The 25,903-nt window shown below is 32.3% G+C and overlaps 5 protein-coding genes and 1 non-coding gene across 7 annotated transcripts; 1 reads left to right on the forward strand and 5 right to left on the reverse strand.

The window, feature by feature from the left end:
* Positions 1-3,533: 3,533 nt before the first annotated feature.
* Positions 3,534-4,800, reverse strand: BNAA03G08440D (protein salt-induced and EIN3/EIL1-dependent 1). Its single transcript, XM_013860490.3, has 2 exons — positions 4,258-4,800; positions 3,534-4,048 (listed from the first exon to the last, which is right to left on the reverse strand). Exon 2 carries the CDS (start codon positions 3,997-3,999, stop codon positions 3,721-3,723), a length of 279 nt encoding a protein of 92 aa, XP_013715944.2. The 5' UTR covers positions 4,000-4,048; positions 4,258-4,800; the 3' UTR covers positions 3,534-3,720.
* A 1,088-nt stretch (positions 4,801-5,888) lies between these two features.
* On the reverse strand, positions 5,889-7,266 carry LOC106386949. Its single transcript, XM_013826775.3, has 3 exons — positions 7,027-7,266; positions 6,676-6,851; positions 5,889-6,233 (listed from the first exon to the last, which is right to left on the reverse strand). The coding sequence occupies exons 2-3, from the start codon at positions 6,829-6,831 to the stop codon at positions 6,060-6,062; spliced, it is 330 nt and encodes a 109-aa protein (XP_013682229.2). The 5' UTR covers positions 6,832-6,851; positions 7,027-7,266; the 3' UTR covers positions 5,889-6,059.
* Positions 7,267-7,761: 495 nt separating this feature from the next.
* LOC106419688 (NAC domain-containing protein 89-like) lies at positions 7,762-10,001 on the reverse strand. 2 transcript variants are annotated; one of them, XM_022712915.2, is made up of 4 exons: positions 9,613-10,001; positions 8,991-9,244; positions 8,668-8,877; positions 7,762-8,286 (listed from the first exon to the last, which is right to left on the reverse strand). In XM_022712915.2, exons 1-4 carry the CDS (start codon positions 9,803-9,805, stop codon positions 7,936-7,938), a joined length of 1,008 nt encoding a protein of 335 aa, XP_022568636.2. In that variant the 5' UTR covers positions 9,806-10,001; the 3' UTR covers positions 7,762-7,935. The 2 variants fall into 2 exon arrangements, with proteins under 2 accessions (XP_022568636.2, XP_013715951.2); XM_013860497.3 differs by having other exon boundaries at positions 8,662-8,877; positions 9,613-9,986.
* A 1,849-nt stretch (positions 10,002-11,850) lies between these two features.
* On the reverse strand, positions 11,851-14,225 carry LOC106419573 (eukaryotic translation initiation factor 5B). The gene is made up of 3 exons (XM_013860388.3): positions 13,186-14,225; positions 13,019-13,096; positions 11,851-12,937 (listed from the first exon to the last, which is right to left on the reverse strand). Exons 1-3 carry the CDS (start codon positions 13,606-13,608, stop codon positions 12,032-12,034), a joined length of 1,407 nt encoding a protein of 468 aa, XP_013715842.2. The 5' UTR covers positions 13,609-14,225; the 3' UTR covers positions 11,851-12,031.
* Positions 14,226-18,802: 4,577 nt separating this feature from the next.
* TRNAQ-CUG lies at positions 18,803-18,874 on the forward strand. The gene has a single exon. It is a non-coding gene; the product is annotated as a tRNA-Gln (tRNA).
* A 203-nt stretch (positions 18,875-19,077) lies between these two features.
* On the reverse strand, positions 19,078-21,972 carry LOC106419548 (ruvB-like protein 1). The gene is made up of 11 exons (XM_013860356.3): positions 21,742-21,972; positions 21,164-21,352; positions 20,929-21,060; positions 20,711-20,860; positions 20,465-20,620; positions 20,255-20,389; positions 19,996-20,168; positions 19,818-19,917; positions 19,651-19,742; positions 19,503-19,572; positions 19,078-19,409 (listed from the first exon to the last, which is right to left on the reverse strand). Exons 1-11 carry the CDS (start codon positions 21,829-21,831, stop codon positions 19,320-19,322), a joined length of 1,377 nt encoding a protein of 458 aa, XP_013715810.2. The 5' UTR covers positions 21,832-21,972; the 3' UTR covers positions 19,078-19,319.
* Positions 21,973-25,903: the final 3,931 nt, after the last annotated feature.

Raw genomic sequence — 25,903 nt, forward strand, 5'->3', positions numbered from 1 at the left:
AGTCCAGTTCAAATATTACTAGAAATTGTTTTACTTTACATAAAACTAGCTTAAGATTAAGTCCCACGCAGAATAAAATTGATAAATTACATTTACGTATTATATGTTTTTAACATATTATAAAATAATAAATGTATATTGAATAATTAAAAAAAAATAGTAATTATTATGTATATAATTAAATTGGTGCAAACACATAAATACATTTTATTAATCCAAACAAACATTTATTCTATTTAATGTGGTATATAATTAAATTTAAAATGATATTAACATAGATATATGATATATTTTTAATATTGATATCTCTTAAATAATATTTTATACTCATATTGTTTTTGGTCATTTGTATTTTTTTATAACAAAAACTTTTATTCACTGATAACAATTTTTTTTGTGGAATGTTTAATAGTTTTAGTAATTTATAATTTTGAAAAACAATTCAATGAAAATTTTAAAATCTAAATATTCACTTGTGAATATTTGTTCAAAGCTTTTATAAAAAAAAATTCAAAGCAAATTTTAAAATAAAATATTTATGTATTTTATATGGTATATAATTTATTTTAAACGATATTAATTCATATTTATATAATATAAATATAAATATATATATATTAATATTTATTAAATGAGATTTTCTACTTATATAATTTTGTAATTATTTGTATCTTGTCATAACAGAAATTTTAAACTATGAATCACAAAATTTTCAATGTGAGATTTTTAACAGTTTTAGTCATTTATAGTTATTTTCAAAAATACAAAATATAATATATACGGAAAAATTTAAATTTTTATTATATAGTTAATGAGATAGTTTAATTTATTTTAATAAGTTCAATTTAAAAAAAAATGATAGAGGATATAATAATTTTTATCAAATCTTTATTATTCAAAATCATTAATTGTCATGTATACTTTAGTTACATTAGTTAATTCCGTAATTTTTATTTAAAGAAACAATGAAGAGCATTAATAATTAATTTATGGTTAATTTAATAAAAAAATTTATTATATATTTAGATGGACCAACATGTTTTTCTAAAAATTCTAAGACTGATTTTGGTGATGACACGTGGGTACAAAAAAAAGTTGTAATGCTTTTCTTTTAATATATATATTTTTTTTTGATCAAATTCTTTTAATATATAAGAGATATTTTTTTTTGAGCAAAACTAAAAATAAATAAAATTGAACTAAAAATGATTTTTTTTTTGTCAAGGCCATAACCAACCAAAGTTTAGAGATATAAAATAAAATTGAACTAAAATTGAACTAAAAATGATTAATAACCAAAATTATATTAGAATAGTTCCGATTGGTATAGAACCCATTAAGGCCATAACCGACCAAAGTTTAGAGATTTGGTTCGGTTTGACTCTCGGGTTGTTAAACGCAACTTCTGTGTGTCCATCCAATCATTGCATTGCACATCCAAGTCGTTATATTTAATAAACAAAATACATTTCATTTCTATTAGTTTTTTATGTTTTTATTTAAATCATCGTTACAACTTACCAAGATCAGTGAACATACGAGGGATATGTAACTGCGGCTACGAATACAAACACTGAATGAATATCTAACGCATTAAATAATGATTGCATTTTGCAGAAAAGGTATGGTTTGGTTCAATTGCTGGATTGCTGGATTGGTTGTTCGTTTAATAATGGTTCATCTTCCCTTCTATAGACATGATGTACATACATTACGTAATTAATATGTTTTGAGAATCTGGACAATGCATTGAGAATTGGTTATGCTAGTTATGCATATAATTTTGCTCTCTTGTCCAGGTTAAGGAAACTAAAGGATGAAGAAACACTCATAAAATGCTTGTTATTCAGGGTTGAGAATCTTGAGATTAGCTGGTCACTTACTAATAAATACATCAGACCTCCATAGTACTTGATGGCCACGACACAATAACCGTGGACATGTTCATAATCTTACAAGGATAATCATGATCTAGATAAGGCAAGGGTATGACTTTGTGACTTAACAGGTATGCCATATAAGCAGCTGCCTTAGGGCACATGGGCTATGTTTTAAAATTTTACATTGCACATTTTTATTATTTTCATATTTTCTATATTAGCTTAGGGCTTTAAACAAATTTTGAAATATTTGGACCAGGCCTGTGTGAGGTGAGTCATAATGATTCACCATGATATTGATACCAATCCATCCTCTAGACGATCCTGACCAATTATGACTCACCATGATATTGACACCAATTCATCTTCTAGACGATCCTGACCAATTCATCGTGATCTTTTGGTTAGTTATGATCATCTGATCCTTCCGTATAGATCGTAATTACACTAGTATACTTTATCCTATGTGTATATGTGGCAATGTCATGCAAAAAAGTCGAGGGTGAGGAGTGAGGACTGAGGAATGTCACGTGAGTACGTGACTTGAGAAAATGATAAGAAAAACTAATAAAATAATGAGGACATGCATTTGAGCTTCGCACTTTTTTAAAGAATCAGATTAACTCTGTGTTCGGTCAGTTTCTGTCATGAGCTACCTGCACCTATAAATCCTATATGCATCAGTTGCATACATATGTACATATTTTATGTAATCAATTTAGAGGTAGATGATTTATACATATTCTGATGCTATAATCTGATGATAATCTGATGCTACACCTCTAAATTCGACCACCTCATGATAATCTGATGCTATAAGCTATACACATATTTTATTTAATCAATTTAGAGGTTAGATGATTTATACATATTAACTATTTAAATTTTGAAGATTGAAGTAAATGTTTAATTTCGTTATGCCAAAGACCCGTTCTAGGTGTAGTAAAAATCTTTAGTTTTTTTTTTATAAAGAAAATCAGTTTATTCGATTGAACTTGGGTAGTAGACTAGAAGATACGTGTTGTTTCTTTTGATAATTAGAGAAAGCAACGAAGCACACGTAATGCTGAATCCGACATTAATGTGAAAACCAACATGCATTTTTTATAGTAAGTTTAGGTGAAGATTTTCACATTTATAACAAGAACAACTTCTTCTTCATGATTACTAAGACATTTAATTTGTTCGTTCAACAACTTTGGTGACAAGTAAGCCAAACCTATTTATTATTTGATGTATGATGTGTATATATATGAATGTATGTCTCTGTCAAAAAAATATACGAATGTATTTGCAGATACTTATCATTTGAAGCCACAATTAATTAGTGCAAGAAAATCAAAAGAAAAATGTCATTGTTCCACATTTATCATGTTAAACACATAGTTATGTCACGTACGTGTACATTGAACTTACAAGAAGTCAACAACAACTAATTTTCCATTTATAAAATTAAATGTCCCAATAGTCATGAAATATCTAGTACACAAAATTGAATATATCATTGTTTTGAAGAGAATACATACGTCATAAACATCCACAATCCCCCCGCTAAAAACAGCTTTATGATGGATGACCGACATAATTTTATTGGTCTCTTTGTAATCGCATGTTACAAAGAATTAATAATATTCACAGGAGAACTGTCAACAATACAGATAAAAACAATCAACGATGTTTTTATAAACAAAAGTATAGAGATTCCGGTTTGTGGGCACATCCGTGCACCGTAGATTCATTCAAACTATAAATATATATGTACCAACAAATCATGAAAACATATTTAAAAAAAAACGAAAAGAAAAAAATACATTCTTAGTTGGATATACATATATTCTTATTAGTTACTATTCTTCTTGGTATTGTAGCCTGTGATAAAATCAAGCAAAACTTGGCTGTTGCATCTAGGACATCTAGGGTTACTACTATCCAAAGTCATGATGATATACATGATGCAATTAGGGCAGCCAACGACCACCATTGATTTAGCCTCTCCTCCTCCACCTTCAGCTTCTTCTGAACATAACGATGAAGATGGGCTCTCAGTCGGCAAAGACGAATCCAATATATTTAGTTTCAGATCAAGTTCAAGAGTACTCGCAGCTTCTTGTTGATTCATGTGTCTTGCCTTTCCAAGAAGAGTATGTATGCTGATATATTATAGGGATCTGAAGAAGGAACACAAAAAATCCAAACCGGAGGTTGCGTTAGAAAATCTTTGTTGAAGAGTGATTTTGTCTATACAACATTATATATATTGTCTATACAACATTATATATATATATATATATATGTCTTATGAAAAAGGAAAAAAAAGTATAATAAAATAACAATATTTTAACAGATTATCTTGGATCTTGGTTAAAAGCTAGCTTACCTTGGTGAAGAGAAGACTAGTATTGTTCTTGTTCGTAAGAGTTGAAGAAAGTTTGACGTCTTCATGTTATGGCTGCTGTTATATATAGACACACAAGATGAGGGCGGGTGTCATTGATTGTGTATTAAAAATAGTATTAGTTTTATCTAACTTTCAAAATAATCTTCTAAGAAAAGTACTAATAGAAATGAGATGTTTGAACAATAATTTGGTTTTGGGATAAAATATACAATATATTGAGTATGTTGCTTTGGCTTTGAAATTGCATTTATTATATACCAAAATACTATTTGGATATATACAAACGAGATACTATGTCTTTTTCACATTTTGATCATGAAAATTCAAAATCAAATTGAGAGAAAGAGAGAGTAGAGACTAGGCCTGGGCATTTCGGATATCGGTTCGGTTCGGGTATTTCGAGTTTCGGATAGTTCGGATAGAGGGTTAGAAAATCCATTTACTACTTTATCTATTTTCGGTTCGGATATTCGGTTCGGATAGTAAAACTAGAAACCAGAAAATACTCAAAAAAAATTCGGTTATCATTTGGTTCCGGTTCGGATTCAAATAGTTTGGATAGTTCGGATAATTCGGATAAAATATCGGTTATTTAAAGTAAAACATTAAATAATTAGGATGATTTAGATAAAAATTTGAACATTTTGGATTACTTTAGATATTTCGGATAGTTTGGATACTTTATAATATTTAAATTATTTTCAACTATTTTTGGATACTTTTAATAGATTTTTAAATGAAAAATAAATATTTAAATATGTTATATATATATATAATTAATATTTTTATATATTCAGATATCCGTTCGGTTTTCGGTTCAGTTATTTCGGATATAGTAATATAGAAACCATTCAGATATGTGAGGATCTCAGTCCGATTCTGGTTTGGGTATTTCGGTTTGGTTCCGGTTCGGTTCTTTGGTTCCGGTTTTTTGCCCAGGCCTAGTAGAGACCATATAATTGGAACTTGTAATGGTAGTAATGTGTTGACAAAAACAAATATAGAGATGATGATATTATAACATATTATCATGGCATGAGAACTGAAGAGGAAAATTGTTTTGATGACTAGTATCCGCAATAATATTCTAAATGCTTTTTTCAAAGTTGGAAATTGTTAATATTGGTGAATATGAATTTGGACCGTTTGCCGCACGGCCAACAATGATGAAAGATTGACCAAAAAGATGACTACATGAATGGCTTTTGATTGTTGAGAATTAAGATTGTTGACTTTGTAAAGTGAATAAAAATGAAAGAATATTATATATTTAATGAGTAAATAACTTTTAAATATTGACTTAGAAAAATATGGAATATGGTCGGTGAGATTTATTAGGGTCTTATTGATGGAATCGTGAAACCAAAAAAGAAGGTGCAAATAGTATGGAAGATTCATTTGACATAAGAAAAGATTGTCTTTGTCATCTTAGACTTTGCTACCTTGATTCAAGTAAACCAAACTTGCACTATACAAACATGTACACATATTTAGATTAGTCATGTTTGTCTATGTTAGCTAATAATACCATCAATCCATAACTAAAGGTACTACAAGTACCCTAATTCTCAAATTTCATTACCATTTCAATATCTCAACCTTCATCATAATTAAGGCAATCTTCCTAATCAAATCATCAGCAAGATTTTTAACAAACAATAGAAATAAAATACAACAGTTTGGAGTTTAGAATTTTAAAAGAGAAATTTTCAGAATTTCTCCCTACAGCTTATACGTGTACAATTCATGTTATTTATTAGAGTTGTTGTAATGGATGAAAACTAGTCTTCCACAATGTGTTTCCTCTCGAGCTCAATAAACTGTTTGCTGAGACGGGAGGTTTCAGTGGCGTTTCGAGTCTCGTTCTCTTGTCCTTTGCAACGCAGCAACTGCATTTGAAGAGTTCGTACAAGCTCATTTAGCCTCTGGATATGTCTTTCTTGCGACAAGATGATCTGTATCGATCAACAAAATAACAAAAAGAAAATACAACTGTTAGAAATGAAGGGTCTTCTTCTATTTTGAAGGTTCAAAATAGAAGCATATGCATGTATATTAAGGTTCAAAGTTATCCTGAAACATGAGGTTGTTCATACATTGCAAGACAAAGATGGTTTTATACTATTTTTACTTCACTAACCTTAACTACTTGATGCAAATCAGGGACAACTCGATAGAGGTATCGAACCAATAGTTCTATTGAAAATTAAGAACTCTATCAGCCACAGAGTGATTCAACAGACATTCTCAAAAACAGGAAAGATAACCGCTGAAAGATCAGAGTTTGGTGAAAATGATAAACCTCTCAATGCCAAGAATAAAGGCAGAAAGAAAAGAAACAAAGTCCAGAGACTGATTGATACATGATGATGAGTTTTTCCATGAGAAGAGAGTTACCTTCTCTTTGACAGCATCTTCCCTCTTTGCAATCTGCTGATGTTTGTGAGACAAGCTAGGAGCAGCATCAAGCTCGAGCAGCGGTTGCCTCCATTCAAACTGAGAAGTGACTATAAGTATAACCAGTAGAAACACAAGCATGATCGGCCTCGACATTTTTCCTCTTCCTACAGAACCTGTTCCACACTCACAATAAAACAACATACATTATCCAAGACCACGCCTTTATCGGAGAATGAGATTGAAAGGTCGAAACTTTAAGATGTAAGATGACTTTAATTCACCTACCCACTTCCTAAATTTCCTAAACAAAACCAAAACTATAACGATTACGATGTTATCAGAACTTACAGATCAAGATTGAAGAGTGAGATCAAACTTCATTATCGCATCCGTTGTAGGGTTTGCGAAAAGGAAGAGAGAGAGACTGATCTAGATCTTTCGATGAAATCGTTTGAAGCTACTAGCTTTCTCGTATAACGAAAGAGAAAGAGATGTGAAGCAGAGATGTTTAACGGATAATCTTTAAGTGCAACCGTCGTCAAGAGACGATGGAGGTGAAGAGAAGAAGAAGAGTACGGACATTAAAGAGCGACTGATTTTACAAAATTACCCCCATCACTTATACCACACAGAGGCGAAGATTTTTCCGAAAACCAAATCAAACCGAACCGAAAATTCAAAACAAAAACCGAAATTCACAGAGATATCTGAACCTTTATAAATATATTGAACTATTTAAATTTTTATCTATTATTTTAATCTATTTTGAAAAAAATTATATGATATTTTATGCGGATAATCCAAATATTCTAAAGTGTAATTTGAATTATCTGAAATTATCTTAATAATTGAACAGAATTAAAACCAATTTAGATTTATAACTTTTCTACATAAAAACTGGGTTTTTAATATTTTTACTAATTTGAACCAAATTTTACAAATATCTAAACAATTCATATCTCTATATCCGAAAAAAATAAACAGAATCTCTTTATCCCAAAGAAGGAACGAACCAAAAAAGAAAATCCACAAGCCTAATTGCATCGGTTTAGTTTTGATTTCAAGGTTCTTCCCATTTCAGGGTTTTGAATTATCGGTTTGCTTGCAGTTCTAAAACCGTACCAAAAATTGACAGATTACTCAAGTTGAAACACTATACACAAAACAAACCTATACACAAAAACAAACATCAACATCCAAAGCAAGCAATGCCCAAAACACAACAACACAGGACATCGGTTCCAACTACTTACATAGTTACATAGCCTCCTCTAGATAAAACAACATTGCAATGAGAGCCACTGCACCGATGATAACATCCCATCGTACCCGGTTCACCGTTTTGATCGAGTATAGTCCCACGAAGCAGCTCGACAATGGTTCAGTGCAACTGCTCTCTTTTCCTTCCTTCTCCTGTGGTTGTCTTTCTTCTAAGAGTGAAACCATCTGTTTGTCTATCATGGTTGGTAATGGAAGTACCCTTATCGCCGATGCTGCTGACTCAAGTGTTGGCACTTCGTTTGGTGTTTTCCCCGTCGTCACCGCTTCATCAAGATTGATGATTTCGTCGCTTAGGATATCCGCAAAGAAATCCTCATCAGCATGCACCTAAACACACACACACACACACAAGATTTTATCAATAAGTGCAAGAATAAAGAACCATCATCCAATTGTTATCAAGAAAATTACGCCTATGTGAAACGTTAGTATATATATATCCAAAGCTATCAAATAAGTATATGGATGCCTAAATGGTAGATCAATATCACAACCGGTCCTCGGCACAGCCTTCGGATGAAACCTTCGTTTTAGCCTCAAAATTTTGAAAACTAATATACATAAGTTTGGTTGTCCCTAAATTATGGGAAGAATTAAAAAAAAATCTTTCAAGATCCGTCCTAAAATGTTTATAGCCTTTGAAATCTCAGGACCGGCTCCGATCAATATTCATTGACAAGAAGTGGAACAAAGGGGGCAAACCTGTACATTTCTTGATGTTTCTGCCATTTCAGTGAGAAGATTTTCACCTGGTTCACCTGCAAGGTAAAAATCAATCATGCTGTCCCAATCAGATGGGCGACCTGAACTAGCCGGATCATTTGGCAAGATCATGTGCTTATCGGCTGCTAAATTTGGCTCTGGTGCCTTATGAAACTCTCTGTTCCTCCTGAGCCGGCAAACAACCAAAGCATCGTCCTAAAATTCACACAAGATAATCAACTAAATGTCTTGGAGTGGATCTTGACAATTATAAACAGTATCAAAGTATGTAATCACGTTAACAGTTTTAAGTTTCAGAACAGTTTTACCAGTGGTGATCCTTTCATGGAATACTCGTGCATAATCCACTCCGTTCTTTCGCCTTTTGGTGCACGACCGATATGGAAGACAAGCGTCCTCTTTGTTCCGATCACTTCAGAAGAAGACTTAACATCACGTTCTTTCCCAGTGGCTTTCCAGTACCCCATCTTGGTTGTTCTCCTGTTCTGTGAGCCATGTGGATACTTTTTGCCACGTGGACAGAAGAAGAACCATTCTGTATCAGATTTAACTATTGACTTATCTGGAAAGAATAAAATAGGAACGTTAACTATCTTAAAACACTCCACGAGACACATGTTGCTGCCAAGAAAAGGTAATGCTTAGAAGGAATCACAAGATCGTAACAACAACAGTTTTCTTTTTTTTTTTTCTTTTTTTTTTGTAAAACAGCTTTGTCAGTTTTCTTTTATCTTAACATGTTACCAAAAAAAATAAAAAAATAAGAACAGCAAAAAACAGGACACCCAAAATAGTAATTAAGTTCTGAATATCTGATAACGAGACTGAGTGCACCCAAAATAGTAAGTTTTTTTTTTTGAACTGAAAATAGTAAGTTCTGAGCCCTGAGGGTAAATCAGGCGAACAACAAAGAGCAGAAACAGAACAAACCGGGCAAATCCCAAGGCTCGAAGTTGTAAATATCGGTTTCCGGTATAACTTCAACGGACCGCTCCAAACCGTCCATCTTCCGCTTGAGGTAATAAGAGATCAGCTCCACGTCAGTCGGCGAGAACTTGAACCCTGGAAACACCGTCGACGCTTCCACTGTATCCACAGAGACTCCCACCGGGTCCACCTCCATGAAGGCTCCCGCGTACACAACAGTCGCCACAAGAGAGTAAGAGTAATACTCGGTATAATTAATATCGCCGCTCTGGAAATAAGACAAAAGGGTTTCTTGTCTCTGGAGAATCTCTGTGCTCTCTCACTTGAGCTTTGATCAGAGAAGACATTTGCAGACATGGGTTTTTGACCAGGTGTTGCGCGGGCATTGCTTTGCTGCATGTCTAATTGCCACGTCACCACATGGGTCCCTTTACTGTTTTCAGGCAAGTCCTCCTTGACTAGTCAGTGATCAACTTTTTCTTCTAGTCAACAAAGTATGTTGACTGTTTGAGAGTTAGAGACACAAACGAAAGTCAACATAGTTATGAAGTGATTAGTGAACAATACCGAATTTACAAATGAATAGTTCTTTAGTTTTGTTGTGAAAGTATTTTTCTTTTGATTAACCAAGTTGTGAAAGTAACTTGAAACCATTAAGCGGACACTTGCGAGTCGTGACCAACTTGAGGCTATTTTTAAAATACAAGAGCTGTGGCAGACCTGAGAGGAAGCCAAAATAAATTCTTAATTTACAAATAGAATGCTTAATTTTTTATAATAACAAAATAAAACACCGACTCTTTTTTTTCTTCCTTTTTTTGTTAGTTATTGACGTTATTTTTTATTTAATTGATTTTTATGTATTATTTATAAGTTCACAATGGAAATATTTTATATTTTCAAAACAGAAGCATGGAAAATGTCAAAAAGAACTTTAAAATTGATACATAGTTGCCATTATCTTTTACATGCAAATAAAAAATAAGACCCTCACGTTCAACGTCAACATACTTTTCGCGGTAGTGCTATTGGAGTTTTGTATACCAACATCAAGATTTTTGATTGAAATCATTATCGGATCCAAACAGATATATTTAGTTTGTCTGCTTTTCATTGTCTGTCTTGTTGCTTCTGCTTGTTCCATCTTCAAATTTATACATAAAACTAGTGATTCATTAACTTGTTTGGCTGAGTTGTTTTTATGTTTGGAATTATATATCTAAACTTGGTTTGTAGCGAAACTTGAGCAAACAAGTCGTCACCAATAGGTTCATTGAACTTTTCAAAGTTTATACAGACAAAGGGAGACAAAGAGATAAAGCCACACATACACTTGATAAGATCACACTGACAATATCTCTGCTTGTATTTAGGCCAATGTCTTTAGCATTTGACCTTTTCTCATGGTAAGTAAGTAAGCCTAGTGGCAGGCACCCGATACTTCTTTCACTCTACTAAATAGTGTTCAAATTTAATGAGTTTTACTTTTCTTTTGTAATGGGTAACTTTTTATACGGAAAATATTGATCCAGAAAAAACAAAACAAATTGCAAATTTCACAAAAGAAATCAAAATATTCACAGCAAATGTGTCCCTCTATCCCTAAGGACCCTAACTTTCACGTGTTTACTAGTCAAATTTTTTTTTTTTGTTACTAGTCAATTGCGTCCCTACTTTCCGTTTTTTCTTCTCAACTCATTAACTTTGTAACGTTTTGATTGAATTTTAGTTTTACGACAAAACATATAGGGGTGATACGTAACGGATAGTTGAGAACAAGCTCACATGGGAAGATGCAATGACGGTGTTTGATGTCCACACAATAACAGAGAAAACCTCGTTGTTGTTTCGTTTTTTATTCAAAATCTTAAATACTAATCCATTCTGGCATCAATTATACCTCATTATTGTTCGTTGTTCGTATTCTAATTGTTGCAATTATTAGTATGATTCTAGTTTACCCTGACCCTGCGTTTCCATGTGTGTATCATCAATCATGCCAACAATCAAATTAACTGTTTAATAAAAATATTCGCAAACTCAAACAAATATACAATAATGTACATTATCCTTCAAACCAATCCAAAACATGATTTGATTGATATCCATATATTCATTTCTTCTAAATTACAGACTGATTAGTTATTTAGTTATCTAAAGCCTTCTCCTCTAAAACACACACATACATCTTCATTAATGCAAACTTTAGGTTATAAATTCCAATTTTAAAAGATGCACATATATCAAGGTGGAAATATAATGTTTACGTAACCAAAGTTTAATAACATGAATAGAAAAAATCAGTGATTACAATTAAGATACATTTTGCTAGATTAAATCCAAAAATTAAATTGAATAAAATACATATACACATTAAAAATTGATACTACTATTTTTTTCTTGCCGGCTCTAGCTCCGGTGATTACACAAACTCCACGCTTGGTAAGTGCCGATGATTCCACTGCTCCGACGACGAGGAACCAATGAATCTCATATTGGAAACAATGTACTCTTTTAAAGTTTTCAAAGATTCATCTCTCTCCCCATTATCTACAACCACTGATCTCTTCTCCACAGGATCATCATCATCTTCGCCGGAGCCGACATATCTCGACTCCGTCCTGTGATCTCTCCGGCTTTCAACATAACCCCAGTGACTTCCACTCTCCATGTTCAGCTCAATAGACTTAAGATCACTCTCATCATCAGAACCATCTATTATCTCTAAAACCCGACCAATCTCCGACGACCCTTTTCCCTCAAGAACCCTCTGGAGCTCCTTCTTTACCCTCTCCACGGCGGCGTGTTTCTCCTCGAACTCGAACTTCGCCTCCATAAGCTTCATCTGAACCCTCTCTTCCCTCAGAACATCAGCTATTCGCATCATCTCCCTCTCTTTCTCCATATCCTTCTTATCTTCTCCGATCCCTCTCGCCAGCTCATCACACACTTCCTCAAGAACGTCTCTCGCTCTCTTCTCTCTCTCCATCTCCTCCTTCATCTTTCTCTCCTTTTCCTTAGCCTCCTCCAGCTCTCTCCCTAACTTTCTGTTCATCTTCTCCGTTCGTTGCCTGAGCTTTCTCTCGACCACCGCCTCTTCTCGAAGCTTCTCTGTTAAACTTCGTCTCTCCTCCTCCTCGGCGTCGAACTCACTCATCAGATGCTTTAGGGAAGATCTTGCTCTGTCTATTTCGCAAGCCAGAGCAGAGATCAAACGATTGCTTGCTGTCTTGTGGTCGTCTCCTAGCTTACCGATACGTTTTAACACCTTTACGAGTTCTTTAGACGTTTTTAAGCCGTCGTTGATGTTCTTGAAACGAGTTTTCACCTGTTAGGTTTAGAGTTTTAACTAATCAGAGGTTTCTTCTTACGCAAGAAAGAGATGTTTTGTAAGAAAAAAAAAACTTACCGAGTTTGTGCCGGTGGTTTTGTATTCGATTAGTTGTTGTTTCTGAGGAACTGTCGCTCTTTCATGGAGAATGGTTCTCTGCGAAAAGTTTGATTATCAAGACTTGGACTACAAGAAAATAATAAAGAAAAAAACAGAGGTAACTTGAGACGGAAGCAAACACTAACCTCTGATCCAAACCGGGAAATGGGATCGGATGAGTTTAGCTGGATGCGATGGGAAGAGATCTCTGCTGACTTCTTCCTTCTGTGTCTCGACGGTTTCTTGCTTCTCAAGTTATCTCTGTCGGAGTTTAGGGCAGGATCTGTGCCGCCGTCGCTGATCTCCCACAGAGTTGCCGCCAGCTTTCTTGCCGACATTGGGAGTTTCTGAAATTGATCTACAGAATGTTTTTCCGGCGATAAGGACAAGAGTACGGGAGTTTTAGCGGCGGAGATGGACTTCACCGGAGTTCCTGAGCCGCCGTTGTCTTGTGCGGCTCTTCTTCCGGCGAAAATTGCGCGTTTGAAGCGGTTTTGACGAGCTAGAGATGAAGAAGAGGAGGAAGAACCACCTCTCTTCCTGATCTTGCACCCTTTCTTTCGATCCATAAGTTTGTATGTAAAACAACAAATCAGCAGAACACAAGATTGTCTCGAATCTTGTCTGAAAATAAATAAAAAGACTGAGGAAGAGATTTGAAATTTGGAATGGGTTGGTGCTTTTTATGAGAAGTGGTGGGTGATGAGGTTGATCGAGTAGAAGAAACTTGAAGCAGTTTCTGGAAGATATTGTTTTCGAATCTCTGAAGAAGAGTGAAAGAGATATTACAAAAAGAAAGAAAGAGAAAGTTAAGATTAATGTTTTGTGTGTTTCCTTTTGCTTTTTCTGAAGTTTTATTAGAGTAAATTATCTCCCTATTTGTATATGAAAAAAAAATGGAAGATAAGAAGAGATGGTTGCTGAGATTCTTTAATTCCTTTTGAAAGGTTTTGAAAAAGGAAAAGAGCTTTGAATCTGGGAAATTGTGTTACTTCTTGGAGGAAGAAAGAGAGAAGAATGTGGAGGAAGACAAAGGATGGGAAGAGAAAGGAGTGTGGTGTGTTTTGTTTGTGTGCGTTGTCTAATTTGCAGGATTCATTGTAACACAGTACACACCATTAAACCAGTCTTTTTCCAATTTTAAAAAAAATATTTCTATAATTCTATAATTAATAACTGTCCTATAACTCATTAATGCAAACAACGACTTGTAAAAGGGTGGTATTATGGAATCTGTCAATCCAAATTAATACTTTTCTAAAGCAAATCTCTCTATAGGACATTAAAAGACTTGCCAACAGTCTAAAAAGACAGTTCAATTCAGAAGCTTTTTAGGGAACTAGGTCCTTGTCTGCGCTATGCGCGGATAGTATTTTGAATTTTTTTCATATTTTTGTACTATTATGTCAATTGTTTAGTTTCATAAAATGTTATATTTTTACTGTAAATTTGGAATTAAAAATCTAATTTTTCCTTACTGTAAAGTAAGTTAATTTTTTTGAATCTTACTACAACACATTATACACGAAGAGAATATAGTTGGTCTTTATATTCTTATTTGGTGTAATATTGAAAATTTTGATGGTTAGTTTAAATAGTTTTTTTAAATTATATATTTTAGGATTGATTTTCGTGACTATATTCTATAATTGTCTTAAAAAATTGTTTGTCCCATATAGACATCCACATAAATATGGACTTCTAATAAATTTGTTCATTGGGATATTTAGTTTCACTTTCAATTTTATTCTCTTTTTTGGCACCCTCATGCTAGCTTGTGGGGCTAGCCAACTTGGTGCAAAAGGGTTTACAAAAGCTGATCGAGATGCGCGTGATCGGACACCTTTTGCTAGGCTATTTGTACGGAATTTTAAAGATCTAGGAGTATAAGCAATAGAAAGTTTAAAAAATTCTTTAGATACAGCCTGTATTTCGTCGAGCTCTGAGTCCAATGCAGGCTAATCTTCCTCCTTTTGAATGAGTATAACCAGTTGTTCACAGTTGATTGAAAGACCATCTCTCTGTGTCCAAACTTCAGTATCACTTGCATTGCCCATAGTAAACCTTCAGCTTCCGCTTGCAGTGGTGATTTGGTGCGTGTATATCGGCCCTTGCTCCAAACAGCATTGAAAAATCACCATCCATTAACACAAAGCCAAGTCCAAATATGTCTCTTTCATTTATCCAGGATGTCTTGCAGGAGCGTTTCTTTACGGAGGAACAGTTGTGTCCGTTACCTCAACTCCCATATCAATCTCCATAATCTCGTCTATACGTTGATCTATCCTCCAACACTCTGCTTCAATTTTATTTGATAATGAGAAAGACATAATTCCTACGACACTATTAATGATTTTTTTTTTGTAACACCGATACGGAAAATTTATGTTTTATTTAACAAAACTCTTATTTTAATTTTGTATTAAAAAATCAATCATATTTTATATTATCCATAATTTTAGTAAATTTGCTTATTTGTCATGTTTTTATTAGGTTTTAGCTAAATTATTGATTTATTATTTATTTTTAGCTAAGTCACTAATTTATTAATTTAAAAAATACCCTTAATTAATATTATATATATTAAAAAATGAATTTTATTTTAATAATATTAAATTTCTATTTTATATTAAAATTTAGTTGTTTTTCTTATTTGTCATATTTTATTAGGTTTTAGACTTTTAGGTAGGTTATTGATTTATTATTAATTTCTAACTGATTCGCTAATGTGTTAATTAAAACAATACCCTTAATGAATTTTATATATAATTAAAAAAATTTTTATTTTAATCATATAAAATTTATATGTTATATTAATATTAAATATTTGATTCTAAAATAATATAAAAAATTATAAAAAAAATTTAAAAATAAGATAATTCTTATATATATTTTGTTGTTATCTGAAAAAAATATTTTTATTATAAAAGTTAAAAAGATACAAAAAAAATTAATTAAATATTATTCAAGAAAAAAACATTTATATAAACATATTTTCTAAACTATTTCTAAGATATGAGTGTTTTAAAAAATTTAACACGGGATGTTTAGAACACGGGATTATACTTATGAGAGAGTGGCTCGGGAGTGGGCTAAGAGATGAGTCTAATGGGCTGCGAATTGTTGAATTTTTTTTTTAATTGCAAGCCTATTTCGTGATGACCTGGCATATTGGTTGGTCATGAATATTTGTGCACATGTGAATAGGCTTAGTAAGCAATGATTTAGCTCCTTTTATATAGTAGGATGATATATATGAGCAGCAGTTGTAGATAGAGAGTTTGATCAGTGGTTCTCAAATAATCTATGCATCACCCACCATGCTATGACAAAGATTAACGTTATTTTAGACAAACATATACTCACTTATATTGTGACATTTTAAAGATAAAATATAGACAAAAATAAAACATATTTGAGAAAATGACTCTGGCTATTGATATTATTATTTAAGTTTTTTTTTTCTTGAATTTTCAAATTTGGATTGTGTATTTCTGAAATGGTAAATCTGATTTTCTCTCGCACAAACTATTTTCAATAGACAAGAACAACTGCAAATAAATGAGTTATTATAATTTAAAGGAATTGTGTTTTGAACACCAATTTAAAGCAAAATTTGATTATAGAAATTCATATATTTTGTGTTTGGCATTTGAAAGACGGGCACATGTTTGAGTACAATAATAATGAAATACTTATGGAAACATCCCAAGAAATGCCTTCCTTGTCAGTCAAATCAAATCTCTCTTCCATATCCTTTTTAACTATAACTAGGTTTTGACCCGCGCTTTGAAAAACGCGGATTTTGTTTTTCATTTACTGAAATTAATTTAAAAATTAATATTATCTTATTTTCATATTTTAACAATAAATTTTTTTAAACTTTTATCATTTTCATTTTTTTCAAAATATGGTATTTTTGAAATAGATTTAAAGATGATATGTGTGATTTAATAGTGTATATATATATAGAGTAATGATGTGAATTGTCGATTTTACATTGAAAATGAGTTTTTCTTGTCATATATTTGTATTATAGTTCTAACCATCAATATACAAATATTTTTTTTTATCTTTATTAGATTTAGAAGCTAATAATATTTTTGAAAGCACACCAGTTTTTTATGTCAACATTTTATTAGAAAATAAATAATTTAATGTTAATTTATTATAATGTTTGAGGTTCAAGTACTATTTTCATATCTGATCCAAATCAGTGGTTGAACCGATCAAGATGAAACCATGTATATAATCTTGTTCGGATTCAATGAAAAAATCTTTTATTAAAATCTGATTGAAAACCTTGGTAAAAACCCAACAACTTGTTATTAACCAATTATGATTTTGCTGTGACAATATTAGTTTATTGATATGATAATATTAGTTTATTTTTTATTAATAACCTATTATAATTTGTATTTTTATTTTATATTTAAATTTAATTTTATAATAATTTTAAAATATTCTTACACTTATAATTGCTATATCAATATTATGGACAAAATGACATAATAAATGATTTTATGTTAAGGTACTATATAATATAAATATTTACATAATTGTTTATTTGTATTTAACAATTTGAAATAAACGATAGAAAATAAATTATAGGTTAGATGATAAAATCAGTATTATAAAATATATTTTTGTTTAAAAAAATAAGATTGGGCCTTAAACTCGTTAGATAAGTTAACGGAGGCATTTTGGTTGGATTTTTTTGGTTAAACGGTCTAATGAAATCGTTTCAATAATAATAGGCCTTAATTAAATAGAGGTTTATTGATATGATAATATTAGTTTATTTTTTATTAATAACCTATTATAATTTGTATTTTTATTTTATATTTAAATTTAATTTTATAATAATTTTAAAATATTCTTACACTTATAATTGCTATATCAATATTATGGACAAAATGACATAATAAATGATTTTATGTTAAGGTACTATATAATATAAATATTTACATAATTGTTTATTTGTATTTAACAATTTGAAATAAACGATAGAAAATAAATTATAGGTTAGATGATAAAATCAGTATTATAAAATATATTTTTGTTTAAAAAAATAAGATTGGGCCTTAAACTCGTTAGATAAGTTAACGGAGGCATTTTGGTTGGATTTTTTTGGTTAAACGGTCTAATGAAATCGTTTCAATAATAATAGGCCTTAATTAAATAGATTAGTATGTAAATTTATTATGGTTAGTGAATATAGCATTTTTTTAAGGAAGTAAATATCCAACGTATGCCTAAATGTCCTCAGAATTATAGCATAACTGATTTTATTTCTTTTTTCATTTGATGTTAAATGAGGCAAAAATAATTAGAAAAAATCTAAATAAGGAAGTGGCATACATTTGTAAATAACTTGAAAAACTAAGGGCAGAATCCTAGTAGGGATTCTGCTTTAATAGTATAGATAAATTTAGATAACGATTCAAAATAAATTTATAGCCAGTACATAAAATTTAAATTTTGTGAGGCTAAGAGGGTCCCACGATTATGCAAGAAAACAAGACAAGGATAAACGGCTCCGATTAATTTGGGTCCTACCTACTCTGTTGCTCTCTTTATCCTCTGTGGAGTTTTTGACTACTACTCGCAAATCACATGGGGACATTGACAAAATGTAACCACACCTATATACATTTTTATATACATTTTTGCAACTATTAAAATACTAACAAACAATTCACCGTTATCACTCATATAATGTCAGAAGGGCCAAAATATAACAATTATTATGACGTGCAAAATGGTCCCATGGTCTAGTGGTCAGGACATTGGACTCTGAATCCAGTAACCCGAGTTCAAGTCTCGGTGGGACCTTCTTTTTTTCGTGGAAACAATTGGCTTTCACAAATGGTTAACACAAATTGTTTTCAAGGATTTAAATATCACTAAACATCTGTTTTCTCATTTCATAAGCCGTTGGATGTTTAAGACATAACCATTCCTTCTCCCAAAAGTATGAACACTCACACTGCTGCATAGTGCACCCACTTTGATTCAAGGTCAGTTACAACTCAATATGAATAAACCCAACTCATGTTACAATCTCAAGAACGAGCCGAGTATTGGCCCACGTACAATACATTGGCTAAACTAACAGAATCTGGGAAAACAATTCTATCCCATCAAGATTAAGATTCCTTCATGTCTTAGAGATTACAAAATAGAGTTAAAAGAGACGCAGCAAACAGAGAAATATTTTGATAAAACATTTTGATTAGTGTTTCTCTTTTCTTTTTGGCCGCACTGGATAAAGTGTTTCTCAGGAGATGTATTTTTCTTGTTGCTCGTGCAAAAGCTTTGCTGAAGATTTGGCATCCAGGTACAGTGATGTTACTTCCTCTATATCAGCCTGTCACATGTTGAAACGCCAAGGATATTATTACACTGGGAGGTTTTTTACAATATGACTCTGCTCTACTACTGTTAAAAAATTCACAATTACCTTGCAGATACTGTCACGTCCATTCATTTTCGCCACGATGCTCGCAGGAGACAAAAGCTGGACCGCGTGCCTGAAACGCACGGTTTAGAGATGACATAACGAGTTTTTTTTTTGGTAGTAAGGGCATAATGACATCTTAGTCTCAAACCTTAAGGATGTTCTTTGCCCAATCTCCCCGAGTAAGACCAAACAATCTTCATCCACTGTTAGCTCTTCCACTTGCGCACGAATGGCTATAATCTGACCCACATTACACATTTATTAGAATGTTGTTAACTAATAAAAAAACGAACCTAAAGTTACAATCAAAATAACCTGTATCATTTCAGAGGGATTATAGATTTGAGTCCTGATAATGACCAACCGATCCAACAAGTCAATAGGGACGCCATGTGGACTAGGCATATCAGTCCCTCTGCAAATAAAGTTAATCACAGTAACTAAGTTAACCAAAGATTTTCAAAGAATGAAAAGGTTCAGCGCTTCTCCTCACCTGACGTTGCAAACACCTCTGTTCGTTGCAAATATCACTATAGGAGACAATGAGCTCTCAAGAGCACGGTTCAAGTATGAAAAGCACTCCATATCAAGCATATGCACCTCATCGATAAATAGAACTCCTGGAACAAGCTCTGCAACACCTTCATCTATATAACGGTTCACGACCTACAATAATCAGATATTACATACTATTACTCCTCTATCAAAATTTAAACAAGAAAATCATTTAGGTCTTAGTGAAGATGATCAACCTTGTTAATTTCTTGCCGCAGCTTATCAGTGATCTCAGTCTTCCGGGGTTTCATCATTTGACCCATTAGAGAAAGTATATCCTGCCCTCCTTGAGGTTGAGCATTTGCTGCATCCAGATCTTGAAGCGTGACATCCTAAACCAAAGTGAAGAAACATTTTTAGAGGCTATCACACATAAGGGAGAGTTCTTGGTATATGCAAAGGTTAACCTGCACAATCTCTTTCTTTTTGTGAACCTCTCCTTTGGGAAGTGGAACATATTCTTCTGCTTCCAGATCGAACTCAGTGGCAAAAGCATCGCTTCTACCCACTCGCTTGACAGCTCCACTGTTTGCTTCAATGTATATAACATCTCCTACAGCTACCTGTGAGTCAAAACAGTAAATATAAGTAGAAGTTCCTGACATGTTCCTGACATGATGACCTGGTGATCCAAACTGATGTAAACAACTAACCTTCTCCTTAATCAAGGCGTCGTATATAGTGGGATCCAGCTTCAGCTGTTTGGTTCCTTTGACTGTCTTGAGCCCAATGATAACATGGCTGATGCTTTTACCATAACCTCCGGTGAGGCTTTCAGTTTCTTCTGGGGACAGCTCTGTAACCTGGAACTCAAAAGGAAAACATGTTACGGCACAAGAACACAACAAGAGAAGTGAGAATAGCAGCAGACCTCTCCTTCGTAGACGTCTTTGGTTTCTTTGATACGTAGACCAATGGCACGTCTAAAATTCTCCATGAGAACCTCAGTTTTCTTAACCTCCGATGAGTAAACCTCAGATCCAACCATTGGACAGAAGGGAACCTGCACGCAATCCAAATAACATAAGCTAAAAGTGAATAAAAATGCCTTCACACCATGAATATATACACTCAGAAGATGCAAAGTGAGGACATCTGAAGATTACCTTACTTCCAAGCTCTTGGGATATTCCAAGAGCCAAAGCTGTTTTGCCAGTTCCGGGAGGTCCAGCAAGCAAAAGAGCCTTGCCAGCCATTTTCTTCTGCTTGATCATGTCGACTACAAGACCAGCTGCCTCTCTAGCCTCAAGCTGACCCACAAATCCAGCCGCCAATGGTATAGGGATTCCCGTTGGCTAGAATAGGAGAGACGCAGAGTTAGCAACGAAAAAAGCTATAGAAAGAGATCACACCAGTGCTCTCAAGAAAGTACTATCAGTAAAAGAGCCACATAAAGTTAATGAAACACACAATGAAGGACCCGAGGATCAGCACAAAGGCAATGCTTATGGGTCTCAAAGCACTCTTCAGCACCACAATATAGTATAACAAATGCATTTAAAGATTGAAGCTTTGAAGAAAAAAAGTCTCAAAGCAATTAGCTTTAAAAACATAAAAAGGTTAAAACTTTAAAACCCTAAACCCGAAAGAACTTTGAGCTATACGTGAATACTACTGCAATCTACTAGATTCAAAGAGAGATGTTCAACGGATAGAGACAGAGATGGAGGAGGAGGAGAAGAACCTCGAGGCCAAGGCCTTTGATATGAGTGTGAGTAGCAATCCGCTGCTTCTTAGCGGTGGACTGTATTTCTTCAATCTTCACTTTCTCCATCTCCCTCAACGGTTACTGTTGTACTTCTGAGGTCTTTTGCTGTATTCTCCGATGACGACGACGGCGGAAGAGTTCAAGCTCTCTGTTTGATGCTTCTTCACATTGGCAAAAACCTCTCCTTTCTTACAGTTTATATTTTAGTCTTTATTGCATAAAAGTACTTATATGCCTAGTTCCTTACAAAATCTCCCCACTCTTTTTAATTGAGTCAATAGAAGGAATAACAGTCTGTCTCTCAATCTTTAAAAATAAGTTGGCATAGAAAAATGGTGAACAGAAAAAAAAAGTTATAAGAATTGTTTACTCAGGACTCGAGAGTTATTAAACAAAACTAGTATCAACGCCCGTGCTAAGCACGGATCAGTTTTATTGTCTTCAAAATTATTTGATCATGTTATAATTTTCACTCAGAATTAAATTGTTTTCTGTCAAATATTTTATGAACCTGAATAACACTGGTGCATTCAAATTTAAAAAAATAGGTTGAAACGGAAAGGGTCAAACAAAAATGATATTATTTTAAATGGTTACATGTTTACAATTATTTTCCAAAAATATTGAGGATAAAATTTGATTTTTATGATTACATTTTGTTTCTCTGACAATTTAAATTTTTAATCTTAATTATTATAGTTTTTATCCGCTTTACTTATTTTGTGTTAAAGACTAATTTACAAATTTAGATTATTTTTATTAAAAATTGTTTTCTTGAATTATTAATTAAGGATTTCAAGAAAAGTGTTTATCTAAAAACTTTAACTATTTTCTGTTTTAGATAGTCATTAAAACAACCTAGGAAAATTGTAAAAGAAAATTTGAGAAATTTCAAAACTAATTAAAGAAAATGATTAGAAATTTAATTTAAAATGATAAAAAGTAAAAAGTAACTAAAATTATTGTTTACCTGAATTATGAATGGTTAAACGTTCTGCAACTCTATCTATCCATTGTCTTCAACCTTCACTAACTTTACTCAGAACGTATCTCTTCCAAACTTTTCTTTGATTCCTCATATTTTCTTCTTCTTTTTCATCTTCTTTTAGCTTTGATTTCTGATGCATGTATGCAACATACTAAAATATTCTCAAAAACTCAAACAATACAAAGATCGATGCTTAATTTTTCTTGTTAACTCAGAATTTGCATCATAAGTTTCATATGAACTGATTATGAAACTTAGTGAAAAAGCCGGCATACAAAAAAATAATTTATGCAATGAATGCTAGAAGTTTAAAACTGATGCAGAAAAAGAAGAAAAAAAATATGAAGAAACCAGTGAGAACTAACAAAAGAAAAAAAATTGTTGTTGAAATGATTTTATAGTCAATGCGAAAAAGAGATAATTTAAAATTCTATTCAAATTAGCTCCAAACCGTTTACGTAAAAAAGTGGGGATCATGGCTTTGATTGAGGAACAGTTGAGATACCTATGAAACTTTTTTTTACTTGACACATGCAGCTTTATCTTTTCATCGAAGGGAAAATGATACATTTTAATTCTGTTTTTAATTTTTATTGTTTTGTAAGACTTTTCCACATGTCACTATTTGATTCGCCAGGCGACTTGCGCTTTAGTATATAAGGGATTAAGGGCGAAACTGAAGAATCCCTTATATACTAAAGCACAAGTCACATAACAAATCAAAATTTGCCATTTGGATTTTATAAAATTTAAGAAAAAAAATCAATTAAAACAAGATAATTTTTAGATAAAAACACATCCTATCAGCAGTTTCTCAAAATACTCCACGATCCACGATCTTATTTCTTCATCCCTATACTCCTATATCTCTTAAATTTGACAAATAGGAGAGAGGTTAAACTGCACGTCAAGTCTTTAACTTTCATTGCTCTCCATGGTCTGTAAGTTTGTAACGCAAAAGAGGCCCTGCTCTCCACTTCTCTTCAACTCGATTCCCTGTTCATATACTCCACGGTTTCAACTGAAGCTTTCTAGAAAGAAGGGAAGATGAAAAGCTTGAAAGTGGTTAGATTTTCAACTTATAGTTTTCAGGTGAGTTTTAACGTTGTGTTGATCATATTTTCATGGGTTGGTTATATTTTTTTGGATAATGGCAATATACACATGGATCTCAAACCAGGTTCAGAATAGCTAAAAATAAAATTCATTTTGATTAGGAAAATATGTTACTTGGCTAGATAACTATCCTTCCCTTACTCACCACCTTCATGAAAACTACACCTTTAATCATGTTTGGTTTGAATATAAATCCACGTTATAACTTAATATGAACTCATGTCAAGTCCATTTTCCACATTGACTGCTTTTCTCTTAACTACACAAGAAGAAATATCTCGCACTTGTGTTTTCTGGTTGACTACCTATTAAGCTATTAATTAGTTACTCTATATCATCAAGGAGCTGCAAAACCACATGTGAATGTCATCGCTAATTCACATGATCATATTTCTTCAGTTATAATGGAAGTCCCAGTAAAGAATATGACTATGATTATGTAAGTGTCAATAACTCTGGTAAGGTTTACTTAGTTCAAGTGTCAATTAAGAACATATTTTTTGCAATTTCATTTCAGTTAGTATTTACTCAATGTTTTAGTCATTTATGTAATTTAGATTTTAAAAATATAGCAGTATACATTAAATAGTAAAGATCACCTATTCTCAAACTAAAGTGTAAATAATTTTGATTACTTAAATTATTTGTCATTGTTATGTACTGATTTCTTTTCAAAGAATTATGTTTACATGCTGACTTTTACTGTTTTTAATGTTTTAACTAATTTGTAAGATTATTTAGATGTTGAATGAATTACTTGATGTAAGAAGCCAAAGACATAGATTGCATTCATCATGTTAATAAGAAGAAAAATGTATCGAAAGAAAGAGCAAGACAGAAGTAAATTAAGAAAGCTTCAAACTACCATTTTGTCTAAAACTAAATAATTTATAACAAAAGAAAGACAAGTTAGCATATTGGTTCAGACTTCATCATAAGTCTCTTCCAATCACACGTTCTGTTCCCCTGTAATGAAGTTTAACAAAATTTTAATGTTAAAAACGAATTTATAACAATGTAACTTTCTTATATGTTTGTGGTTAATCACTGATAAATATGTTAATGTTTTTATAGATAAATGTGTTTATATTTTGTAAAGATAAATGTGTTACTGTTTTTATATTTATTTGTATTTTCTTTGGCTAAGTTTTATACATGTAACTTTTAGTTATGTGTATATATAACTAAAATTTGGTTTTATTTACACCAAAAAAATTTGGTTATATTTGTAAACAAATATTATCTCAGTGCGTAGCACTGGGGCAACACTAGCCGACGAATCGATTATAATTTAACATAATTTTGAAAGCTTAATAAATTACATATGATAAATATGTTTAGCACGGCTAGTGTTGACCCCATGCTATGCATGGGAATCTTTTTATTAATATAATAAACTAATTGTCCAAGGGCAAAAGTGATTGTGAATCGTTTCCCTTATATACTAAAGCGCAAGTCGCATCACCAATCTAAAGCTGACATGTGGAAAATCTATTTTTCAAAAAAAAAATTGGAATAGAGAACAGTCTGAAAGAAAAATAATGCTTAAAATAAAAAAATAACAGAAACCGTAGAACAATTTTAAAAAAGTAGCCCACAACCCATGATTCTTTGTTTGTTCACTGTCCTTTTCATTTGATTTTTTTTTACATATTCTGTTTTGTATTGTTTCGATAAAGTTAATTATTGTCTATTTTTTTTAATCTTCCATTATTAAAAATTCTTTCAGTTCTATTGGTGAAACTGTTTTCCAATATCTTTACCGTCCCACTACCTTCACTTCTTTTGCATCTAAATAAACTGAAATCTCCACATTTAAAAGATCAGAAAACACCGTAAATTATAAGTTTCACATAAAACTTAGAAAATTTCTAACACATGTATTCATTGCGTAAAATATTTAAGCACGGAAGACATAGAACAAGAAGCACCAACTCCTCAAAGTCTAATAATAATGGTGATGAAATGTCTTTAACACTCTCATTTAAAGCTCCATCGAATGTTTCGTTTCTCAAATGCGTTCAAGACCTCGAG

The sequence above is a fragment of the Brassica napus genome, chromosome A3 (genome assembly GCF_020379485.1).
Source record: "Brassica napus cultivar Da-Ae chromosome A3, Da-Ae, whole genome shotgun sequence".
Classification (NCBI taxonomy): Eukaryota; Viridiplantae; Streptophyta; class Magnoliopsida; order Brassicales; family Brassicaceae; genus Brassica; species Brassica napus.